Raw genomic sequence first — 12164 nt, 5'->3', positions numbered from 1 at the left:
CCAGTACAATGTGTGTGAGATTGTGCGCACAAAGCTCAGACTTTTCCTGTGTCTTGGATTTAGAGTTTTGTTTGTTCCTCACTTTCCTGTCTGCATCAGAGAAGTTCCAGAGAGAGAGAGAGAGAGCGAGAGATAGGGAATAAATGCAAAAGGAAGATAGCAGAGGAACATAAATGTGTGAATGGAGATGTTCAGTGAGAACCCTGGGAGTGAAAGAACAGAGTAGGTGAGATGTTGAATGAAGGAGAAGAGGGTGGCGAATGGAGGCTGAGGAGAGGTGTGGATAAATGGATAAAATAGGTGTGATAATGGCAGAGAGACAGTGATGGAAGTTTCTCGGCTAACTGACTGCGTTCATGTAACATTATAATGGTACATTATAATGCAATTTTAAACTTTTGTACTATTGGACATTTCCTACTTCCCACTTGTGATTACGAGCTTGTCGCATTCAGGTACTTTGTTGTTGGAAAGAACAGGAATCATGGAGGACACCAGATTTATTTTTGCCTATTTATTTGGAAAATCTTATTAAATCCAAAATGATAATCAGCATTCTATTCATTGACAACAATATAAACATTCACCGCGCTATCTAGATAGTCAGATTGCTGACAATTCAGGAATTTTGGTCAATTACAGACTATTTTCGCTGTGTATAAAACATACAAAACACTTATTAAACATACAATACACTTATCACACATTTTTCATATAATGTAAATATGCAAGGCAAGACTTCAAAGACAAGACAAGGCGATGTAGCTGTTGTGGAAAAAAAACTAACAAAGAATACCAGTCACAGCAGTCACAGGGGTAATTATCGTATTTTTGATAATTCCGATAGCATGTGAAGCAATAAGCAGTAGTTTTTACTCAATGCTTAACAACAACACCCACACAATGTTCTCATAACATTATGAAATCCTTCTTACAGCATTCTTCAAATAACTCCCTTGTATGTTTCTTTCTCTCAGGTGGTCTAGGAGAGCATAATCCCAGTAAGAAGAGAGGTTCGTTATATCTGTTGCTTGACAGAATACGACGGTTAGGTTTTGGTAAGTTCACCCTTTAAACATAGACAAAATTGAAACACTGGATATGTTTTTGTCCTATTTACCCCACAGCGCCATCAACAAGACCTTTAGAAATTAGCATAAACATTTATTTACAATATTTTATAAATGCATCTTATTGATTTTATTGTGAACAATTGATTTTATCCATGCATGTGATTATTTTTTAATTTTTTTGGAGCTCAGAATTTTATAATTCTTATATTATTGATAACTCAATCTTCCGAATCTTCTGAAAATATTAGTTGTTACTCCATTACCTAACAGCATATTTGTTTAAGTTTGAACACACAGCATTTTGTATTGCCAATTTAAATTTTCATGAAATGATTCACCCGTAAGAAACACTGAATTCATTCATTCCACAATATTTCAGAGATGCTGTGTCATTTAATTAATACAGATTTTTATTGTTTAGTATTTGCATAGTCCATGTGTTTTGATGCAGTTTGAGAATTATAGAACCTATGTTTGTAATTTGAAACACTTTCGGACGTGCCTGACAGTCGAAACGAGCCAGATATTCAAGAGTATGATCCTATGATGCCGTTTTTTTTCCAACTCATTCAGCACTCCAGTTAGTCCAACTGTACACTGATCTGAGGACAGTCTGCCAAGTGTTTCATAAAGGGGGCAAAATTTATGTTTCTAATGTCTTTTGCTGAAAGCATAAAGTATAACAAATAAAATGTACTGGAAATATAACAGTGATCCGATGGCAGTAGTTCTCGAGTTAAAAAGCAGTACACTAATAGCAGTTCTCTCTCGAGTCAAGAGTCGGTTATTGGTTACAACAGTTCTCGAGTCACCAGTACACGGAACTGAGGAAACATCCACATTTCACATCATTATTGGGTGCATTAATAATAGAATTGCATATACGTGACGTCATCGCGTTATTACGTAAACAAACTGGTGAATTGATTTTTTTAACTGGTTCATTAAAACAAGCTTTCCGAAAGAAGCAGTTCACGGAAAATAATCTGATTTCTCATCAATACTTTCAACCTTTCATAAAGAATTTTGTCTTTATGAAAACTATATATTGGGTATGGGTATAATTTTTTTCATTGTGACATATGTCAGGGTATGATTTTCAATTTGAAAAGCCACATAACCCGCATAACCTAACTTCTATACCTAAAAAAAATTTCGATATACAAAACACCTAACGGCCAGATAAAATCGTTTTGTTGTTTTGGCCTTTATTTATATAAAACACAGAAAAAAGTAAAGGGACGTGATCGGAAAGGACCACAGTTGGGAACTCTTAGCATAATGTGTTGGAGTGCTACACAAAAGGCAATTTTTATATGGTTTAAATATGGTCAGGTATAGGGTAAAAATATAAATGTAAAAAATATAATTTTATGAATTAGAATTCAATTAATCAATGTCATCTTTTTTAGGCATGCCAATTTATAAAGATATTTTGAGAAACAATATTTATGATCATAGAATTATTTATGCGAGTCAATCTATTGACACCGAAGTCTTCTATTTGAAAGCAGTGGGTTCTCAAATTAAATTCTCGAGAAAAAGGAAAAAGGAATGGGCGCAAAAGTACACAAACCTACTGTTAGGTGTTTTCTATCATTCAATCTACTCTCTCTATGGTGCAGAGTCGTGGCCAGTGAACAGCAGTAAAGATGTGTCGAGCTCCAAGGCTGGAGGGAGGAGTGTAAACGGCGGCAGAGGTGTGAAGTCTAGAGCGCCACGTGCTGCCACATCCCGAGCTGAGAAGATCTGGCCCGGAGGAGTCATCCCTTACGTCATAGGAGGCAACTTCACCGGTAAATGTGTTTGTTTAACATCAGCATATGAATGTGTGTGATTTACAAATGATTTCTGTGTGTGTTCCTCAGGAAGTCAGAGGGCCATGTTAAAACAAGCAATGAGACACTGGGAGAAACAAACGTGTGTCACCTTCATTGAGAAAACTGACGAGGAGAGCTACATCGTCTTCACCTACAGACCCTGCGGGTTCGTGTTTCTGTTTTCACTATAATCAGAATACATTTTAGAATAGTAGTGCACACATTTATACTGTGTCCTTGTGTTTTTGGCACCAATATACTCATTAACATTGCTGAATGTTCACTCAGTGGTCGGCTAGTGGAATTTCTCTCCAGCCTGCGTTTCCACTGACTTTAGAGCCAAATGATAATGTAACTGATAATGTTACTACATAACCCTTACACAATCAAACATCCAGAGTTTAATTCAGCATTTTTTGACATAACAAGCTAGAAGCTACGTTTGAATTATTGATCACATGTCATAATCAATCAATTCGTACATTTGATACAAATTAAATCAATACATTTTATGCAGTGAGACTTATTGAATGTCTTAACATAATGTCTGTCAACAGAACGCACATGCCACTAGGGTGATTCTAGTGTTTACAGCTTTGTTGATTATTTTCAAGTGAATAGATTTGTGTAAACTAGTTTTAAATGTCATCAGCTAAACTAATTTGTTGTTTTGAAAACCTTCACTTTAAAGTTGTGATGTAATGGAAGTAGTGACCGATCTTTTCTTCCGTGTTGTGTCGCACGTCTAAGACGGATTATCGAAAAAGAAAAAAAATGTAGGGCTGGGACTATTCATCGGTTGTTGATTGGATGGAGAAAGATCTGAATATGAGCTTGCAGACGACTGTAAAAACGGGGAGAGGTAAAATTATAACAAAAGTTCGATAAGTGTTTGATATAATGTTTATGCACTAGGCAAATAATGCTGCGCATCCGTGTTGTTGCGACATTCGCACTGGTGCCATTTGCCTGACTGATAAGCGCTGCCATTTCTGTTGCGTATGAGAAACATTAAATGGCAAAAGCGGCAAAAGCGTAATGGAATAGAGCTGCTCGTTTGCACCGTGCGCCACTTGGAACATTTATCAGCTCGGCACAAAACACATCGCAGTGTTAGCTTAGAGCGAATGCATTTACTCGCTGACCGCCTCAATCATGCATCCACTAAACAACGCTGCAATATCCAGTGAGAAGAAACCACAAATCAAATGATTTATGATTTAAACTAATTAAAGCCAGATGAAACTGACATTCATTCTCACTGACATTCACACCAACGCTGACATTCTCACCAACACTGATGTGAAAAACAAGAGAACCATTGAGATACAGTTAGATACAGTTACAGTTAGGAGAAATATTGAGATATGAGATACAGTTACAGTTAGTAACTGAAACCGTGATATTGTGGCAGAAATGTGGGATATTCGTATAGATTTTTTAAATATTATTAACATAGACATTAAATGTATCAAAGGAGTTATGGAACATTATAACAGTTTTTTTGTTTTGTTATTAAGCTATTAGCATTTGTATGTATTTGTATTATACTAAATGTCTTTAGGCTACTGTTTTTCATAACAAATACCATAGAAATAATATAGTTACTTTTTACCATGGTAGTAAGGTGCAATGTGTAGATTTCGGTGTGGCTGACATGATCCAAATACTATGGAAGACCAAATTTTACCCTATAAAAATGTTACAATTTGTACAGATGTTACCATTTTTGTTAATGAACATAAATTTACTGCTGCATCCTAACTCAAGCTACTGCTAGTGTCACTCAACTCAAGCTACTGTCAAATGTGCATTTCTAAGAGACAAACAAAATAATGGTCACCTGCTTGGCAAGTGTTTGTCATGTTCTGATGATAAAACCACAATTAATTGTCTGGTTTTTCTACAACTTTCAATTTGACTTTAAACTTGAAAAAAATTATAATTGACTGATATGCCATTTTACCCAGCCCTAGTTTAAGTCGACTAAATGACTGGAGAAATCTGGCATTCATCACCAGAGAGAAGTCTGAGGTTTTACTGGAAGGTCTAGATGTATTTTAATAAAAAAATTACAAGATACAATTTTTGTTCAAAAAATGAAATCTGCATTTGGATGAGTTGTTTACAATAATATCAATTGCATGCATTAGATAGGGTGTATTTTTATTTCATGCTGACTTTAAAGTTCCTGAAACCAGAAGAGACCAGTGTAGAGCTCTAAACCCTATTTTCTTCGATGTATGAAACACTACAAGGTTGGCTACCATCTCTAGCACCAGTCCTTTGGCAGTATATGAAATCTAGTTTAGAGTTTTGATTCTTGACTTCTGCAGGCTGTTCATAGTTGACATGTATTGAAAGTAAAAAGGTTAAATGAAACTCAGTGTTCATTAAGGAACACTCAGATACTCAGCTCTCATTGTTATGAGTGTATCCTGTAATGTGTGTTTGAAACAAAGGTATGTGTGTGTTTGCGAGAACGAGGGAATGAGAGTCGGCTGAGACGACTACAGTCGGCCTGGCTTTCCTTCCTCTCCCGTTACCACGGTGAGCAAACCATCCATTGTTCTTAGGAATGGAATCCTAACAGTGTGTTAACAAGGAAGAGAGAGAGAGAAGGGAAGTCGGAAATCACATAAGTCTAGATAAATATATTGTTGGCGATTGTTCGTATCTGAAAACTTTGCTTTTAATTGATTATTTGATCACATGGAACATTGTTTAATGACAACACCTGATAAGAAGGTTTTTAACCACTTAAAGAAGTGTTATCAGTCTATGAATGTCATATCAGTTATTATTATGAATAGAAACTGAGGATGCGAAATGTCTGTGAAATGTTGTTGATGGAAGGTGAGGTGAAATAATGAGGCAGATCCAGACAGATTACAGAGAAATAGACAGAATGACCATTGACAGAAGGACAAGACTAGATTAGCGGAGGGGAGAGAGGTAGAGAGAGCATTACATAATATTATCCATCTCAGTGCAGTCATATCTCTTATAATCAGCAGAGCTCATTCAACTATAAACCTGCTGACAGACCAACACAAGCACTGAGCGTTAACCTTCTACGTGTCTGTATGTGCTTTTAAGCATTTGGCATGTAGCTTGTGCCCATGTGTTTATGTTGAGAAGGTGTTGGCATGCTTAATGACTGACTCTTTTGCATCAAAAATGGATTAAATATAAAGACAAGATTTTACAAGGTTGGATATTTGTAGGTTGTATACCTGTGTGTAGATTGTAAGCAAGTTACTAGTTAAAATTTAAAATTTAGTTCAGGTCAATTGAATTTATTTGTGTAGCACTTTCTTTTATATAATACAAATGGTTCCAAAGCAGCATTACAGAAAATTACAGACACATTTTTATTGTTGTTTTGGTTCAATATTCCATTCTGTGTGTTTTATTTTGAGTCTGTTTCCTTTTATTAGTTTGAACATAGTGTGTGTGTCTACTCCACACTTTCATTGGCTATGAAATGAGGGATTAAGGTGTTCTAATCCAAGTTATAAATAGTGAGCGACTGGAATCGAGATTACTGCTTTGTTTGTGTCTGAGACATTCTTAATGGTAGACTAGATTCAATCTGGATTCATTCACAGGTTTTTTTTACCCTATTTCCACCTGGTATTTAGACTGTATTAGGATTTCTTCGAGACCCTTCCCTCCCACTATAGTGCTGATCATTTTATATACGTATCACAAATAACGTATCTTAAAAGTGGGGTAGGCAATTTCGTAGAGGCTGGCAATAGCAAGCTAGCTTTGAAAGTATTAGATCCCACCCATTGTTTTCAAATCGACACACCTCTTCCAATGTTGCAACATATGTATCATCTAGAATTCTGTGTTTCCTAGTTTTAAATACGAATTTGCTTGGCCAGTCATGTGCCTGGAACTCGTAATTACAATATTTCTGACTCCACTTGAAGGATACATCAAATTACAACATTGTAGCACCCTCAGTCTTCACTTTCATACAGCATAATACATCTCTCTTGAGTCTTGCCAACATACTATTGTTATTCAGAAAAAAACAACAACAACAAAAAAAGAATCAAAAAGAACAGCATACAGAGCTGGTCAGCATATACAAACATAGCTGACCACAACACACACACACACACACACACACACACAGTCAGCAGGGTTGTGAGGCTGCTGGAAATATTGCTGTTAATAATAATCGGATTTGCAGGCTTGTACAAACACCAGCAATTGAAACAATTCACCTTAATGTGCCAAATATTCTCGCCTGCTTAATGCTGCACACATAATACAGTGCAAGTTGAATAGCGCTGTGCAGACACAATCATATATATCGTAATTATTTTTCTCAAAATATTGCATAAAAAAATAAACATCATGGGGACAGTTTTGGTACTGTAGTGGCCAAAATTCCTTACTTGATGTCCAACTTAAAATCTGGACAAAACCACTGCTTTAGACTGTCTTATGGGACTTACTTAGGGACCTACCTATCTCTCTTTAGTTCCTCTTTGTCTCTCCTGCGGTTCATGGCAGTAGCACTCAGTCAGAGGTGAACAATGTGTGCTTATTTGTCGTTAAGGAAACAACACAGCAAGAATCTGAAAGCTAACCTCAACTCACCCTAATCACTGTTAATCAGCTCTCATCATTTCACACTATCCCCTGCTCACCCCACAGTAAACTACATAACCCCAAACAACTAAGCATTATCCCAGCTCACCTCCCATCACCCCCTCATTACAATCATTGTAGCACTATACTGTATGACACTCCTGTGACATAACCAGAATCTGAGTTATTCAAGAGTGGGGTGAGCCAATAAGATGATGACATTTAACAGAGATCTTCAGACTTTTAACTTTTTATGTTTTGGTTCTCAAGGTGTTGCTCTTACGTCGGTCGCCGTGGCAATGGTCCCCAGGCAATATCCATTGGGAAGAACTGTGACAAGTTTGGCATTGTCGTTCACGAACTTGGACACGTAATTGGCTTTTGGCACGAGCACACACGACCTGACCGTGATGATCATGTGACCATCATCCGTGACAACATCCAGCCAGGTACTGCATGACCCATGACTCAAGTCTTTGCATCATACCAGGTAACTGCTAGATCAATATGGCTGCATATGACTGAAATTAGAAAATCAAAGATGTTTTTAATATGCTCTCATAATTTTGTGTCCATCCATTACCAAAATCTGCATGCTTTAAAGCGTTCATAAAGACATTGTAAAGTAATTTATGAATCCATGTCTTCTGAAGAGAGACGATCGCTTTATATGATTTAACTAAGCAAATTTAATTAAGGCTTTTATTCACACATACACATTGATCAATGCAAATACATAAAGCTCATCAAATATAGTAAACACGGAAGCTCAACTGGGGTTGCTTGACGTGTGAGAACAAACATACGTGGTTCTCACACGTCAAGCAAGCACAAACTATCCATTTAAATTAAGATTTGATGAATGAATTTGCATGTTGGACTTGCATTTAAATAACATTGTGTCAGTTACTGTATGTTAAGAATTTAAATACCATTTTTGGTATTTATTTTAGTCACTCTCGGTGGTCACAGGCATTTTTCACGGCTATCACAAGAATGGAAATGGGCCTTGGCTTCAATTATTTGTTCGAACAGACAGTATTTGAGCTGTTGTTGTATGAACAGAACAATTCAAGAGTTCAACTGTTAGTATATCGAGCCTAAACACACTGTTTGAGCCTGTGAGCCTAAAAATCTGTTTTAAAGGATTAGTTCACAAAAAAAAAAAAAAGTCCTGATAATTTACTCATCCCCATGTAATCCAAGATGTCCATGTCTTTCTTTCTTCAGTCGAAAAGAAATTAAGGTTTTTGAAGAAAGCATTCCAGGGTTTTTCTTCATATAATGGACTTCAGTGGCAACCAACGGTTTGAAGGTTCAAATGTCAGTCTCAATGCAGCTTCAAAGGCTCGACACGATCCCAGCCGAGAAATAAGGGTCTTATCTAGTGAAACGATCGGTCAATTTATAAAAAAAATTATATAAATATATATATACTTTTAATCACAAATGCCCGTCTTGTACCATCTCTGAGATGTGTCACGCATTACGTCATCACGTTGGAAAGGTCACGATAAAAATAAAAAATTAAATAATAATAAATTAAAATAAGTTAAGATTTTGAAGTTGAAGGAGAAAATGAGAGGGAGTTTTTCGCCCCTCCCTACCTTTTTGAGTACACAGACAAATAACTTAGACAGATGGCGTGACGGGTGACCTTTCCAACGTGATGACGCAATGCGTGACACATCTCAGAGATGGTACAAGACCACCATTTTAACCACCATTTGTGGTTAAAAAGTATATAATGAAATATTTTTTTAGAAAATGTCCAATCGTTTCGCTAGATAAGACCCTTATTTCTCAGCTGGGATCGCGTCGAGCCTTTGAAGCTGCATTAAGACTGGCATTTGAACCTTCAAACCGTTGGTTGCCATTGAAGTCCATTATATGGAGAAAAATCCTGGAATGTTTTCCTCAAAAAACTAAATTTCTTTTCGACTGAAGAAAGAAAGACATGGACATCTTGGATGACATGGGGGTGAGTCAATTATCAGGACATTTTTATTTGAAAGTGAACTAATCCTTTAATGAGTCTTATCTGTGTGCACTCAGGTCAGGAGTATAACTTCATTAAGATGGAACCCGGGGATGTCAACTCTCTTGGTGAGCCATATGATTTTGACAGCATCATGCATTATGCCAGAAACACTTTCTCCAGGTGAGACTTCTGTCACACACAAGAAATTTCACACTCAATAATTTAATACACAGCTTTCCAAGCATTCATCTTTTGTCTTTCTCTTCCATAGAGGAATGTTTTTGGACACAATTCTTCCCTCTCGTGATGAGAACGGCGTCAGGCCTGCTATCGGTCAAAGAACTAGACTCAGCAAAGGAGATATTTCGCAAGCTAAGAAGTTGTACAGATGCCCAGGTAGGCCTACAGTGTGTAAGTGTGTATGTGAGAGAGAAAGTGAAAATTGAAATGAAGGAAGATCAAGGGTGTTAACTAAAGAAAGATGACCTCACTTTATGAGCAGAGAAGTGTCTCCAGCTATATATGTGTGTGTGTTAGCTTGCATGTGATAATTTGTTTTGTCAGTTTTGTGATGCACATATGTGTCTCATTGGGTAGCACAAATGCCTCACAGCAAGAAAGTCCCTTGTTTAAGTTCCAGCTGAACTAGGTGGCCTTTCTATGTGGAGTTTGCATGGGTTTCCCCGGGTGCTCCGATTTCCCCCACAATCTAAAGACATGCGCATAGGTGACATAAAACTGCTAACTGGAGACATAAAATTGCAACTCTACATGGGACAGGTGGTTTGTTGAATGGATGGGTGAGCTTTTTGCTCAGAAAAGAGGAGAGGGCCACCCTGACATTTCAGGGACAAAGAGCATAAGATTCTCTCGCTCAACTGCCTGTGTGTGTGTGTGTGTGTGTGTGTGTGTGTGTGTGTGTGTGTGTGTATCTATGTGAGTGGCATATGAGTGTGTTACTTTACTGCTGTATTGTTTTGAGTTCATGCACTAGTGAGGGTGTGTGTAATGCGTGATGCATGGCCTACTTACATACAAAGACAAAGCTCTCTCCCTTCCACCATGTTAACTGTCTGTGACTAAATTTGTGAACTGAATGCCCACTTTCATTTTACAATTTGCCTGAATGAGCAGTTTTCTTTTAAACACAAAATGAGAAGTTAAGTAGAATGTCTGAACTGTTCTTTTCTGCTCAAGGTATGTGAATGGAAAATTCTCCAAAAAGGACAAAAAGCATAATAAAAGAATAATTCATGCAAGTCTTTAATTATATTTTTGTGATGCATTTTTTGTCCTTTTTGGTTCTTGACTGTATAAATCACCATTGACTTTCTTTGTATGGAAAAGAGCAGCTTGGATATTCTGCCTAACATCTGCTTTTGTGTTTTATGGAAGAAAGAAAAAAATTAGGGCTGTCGCATTCATTCAAAATCCTTAACGCGTTAAAATAATTGAATGCAAATAACAGACTGAAGCACATGAAATTGCATCATCAACGTAATTTACGTCATGCCGTTAGATGATCTTAGAAGTCGGGAGATCATCACACTGAGCATCTACAATGGCGGCAAGCACCTGTAACCCTGGTATGCGAAAAGTTCTACTCTAACCCTTTTACCCGATTTCACTTCTCTGTTTGCGATCCGATCATTTTAAGCCACTCATATAAAATTTTCAGTCAAATGATCCAGTAAACCAACTCATTCAAACAATCTGCCCAAAACAGAGCTAATGTAAAGAAACAACAAAAACAACAACAAAATACCGGAGACTGCAACTGCAACAGACACCCACATTGACAAGCGCTTGTGTGAAGGGATTATGAGATAGCCGCAACTTTAGTTTAAAAGAATAAAAATGCATTTTATCGGTCAGAACTTCTGGAGAAAAATAGCGCAGACACTGGACAAAGATGAAACTTTTTAGAATGCATGTGTGGACCGCTTGCGTTGGTGCACGTAATCCAATGGAGAATACTTTAAAAGGTTATACGTTTTACTGTACGCATACGCTAGCGTACACATAAAAAAGAAGTATACTTAACCAAGGGCTTAAGCACGCATGAGTCTGTTATATTGATGCACAAACAAACCATGTACAGGTATGTGCGCTCTCAACGCACTTATCGCACATTGTATTTATGCACAGACACATTTCAGTACATTCACGTTGTTTCCACACACATTCAGTATAATGTTTTGATTTGTCATTTGAATGTTACTGTGTTTAGTAATTTTGTCCGTTTACTGTACTAGGTATATGCAGTCAGGTCAAGGCAGTTGGTTTAGTTTTTTTTTTTCTTGGCATCTCCATGTGTGGTCCTGTTCAGTATCGCAAATTGACTTGTCCAAAATGTAAACAAGCTCTTTGCTGTTGCACTGAACACATACTATACACTGTGAATTCTGAAAAGTTTTTTCTGTAATGTTTTTTTTTTTTTTTTTTCATGGGCGCTTTAATTTATGAATTATATGAATTTACCTAGAAAAAAACTTGCAGAAAATAATAGTTTTTTGAGAATCACCCTTAAATCTGTTGGTTTACTTTGCTAGATGTAGCAAATGATGACAAAATGAACATGTTAAACAAGATAAATGGTGTATGCTTAATTGCAATTAAAGTTTTGAAAGTTTTGAAAACTATTGTTGTAAGTCCAACGTTCATATCTCTGCTGTTACA

The 12164-nt window shown here is 36.9% G+C and overlaps 1 protein-coding gene across 4 annotated transcripts in view; it reads left to right on the top strand.

Annotated features, from left to right (window-relative positions):
- Positions 1-12164, top strand: part of tll1 (tolloid-like 1) — a 48577-nt gene that overhangs the window by 17409 nt on the left and 19004 nt on the right. For all 4 annotated transcript variants that reach the window (XM_082164659.1, XM_082164658.1, XM_082164657.1 and 1 more), the window contains exons 4-9: positions 978-1058; positions 2699-2869; positions 2942-3059; positions 7775-7953; positions 9560-9665; positions 9757-9881. In XM_082164659.1, the coding sequence (XP_082020785.1) occupies positions 978-1058; positions 2699-2869; positions 2942-3059; positions 7775-7953; positions 9560-9665; positions 9757-9881 (780 nt within the window). The remainder of the gene's footprint in view (positions 1-977; positions 1059-2698; positions 2870-2941; positions 3060-7774; positions 7954-9559; positions 9666-9756; positions 9882-12164) is intronic.

The sequence above is a fragment of the Leuciscus leuciscus genome (genome assembly GCF_965113295.1).
Source record: "Leuciscus leuciscus genome assembly, chromosome: 3".
In the NCBI taxonomy this organism is placed as follows: domain Eukaryota; kingdom Metazoa; phylum Chordata; class Actinopteri; order Cypriniformes; family Leuciscidae; genus Leuciscus; species Leuciscus leuciscus.
The sequence above is the reverse complement of the archived record's forward strand: the minus strand, read 5'-3'. Positions and strand labels throughout refer to the sequence as shown.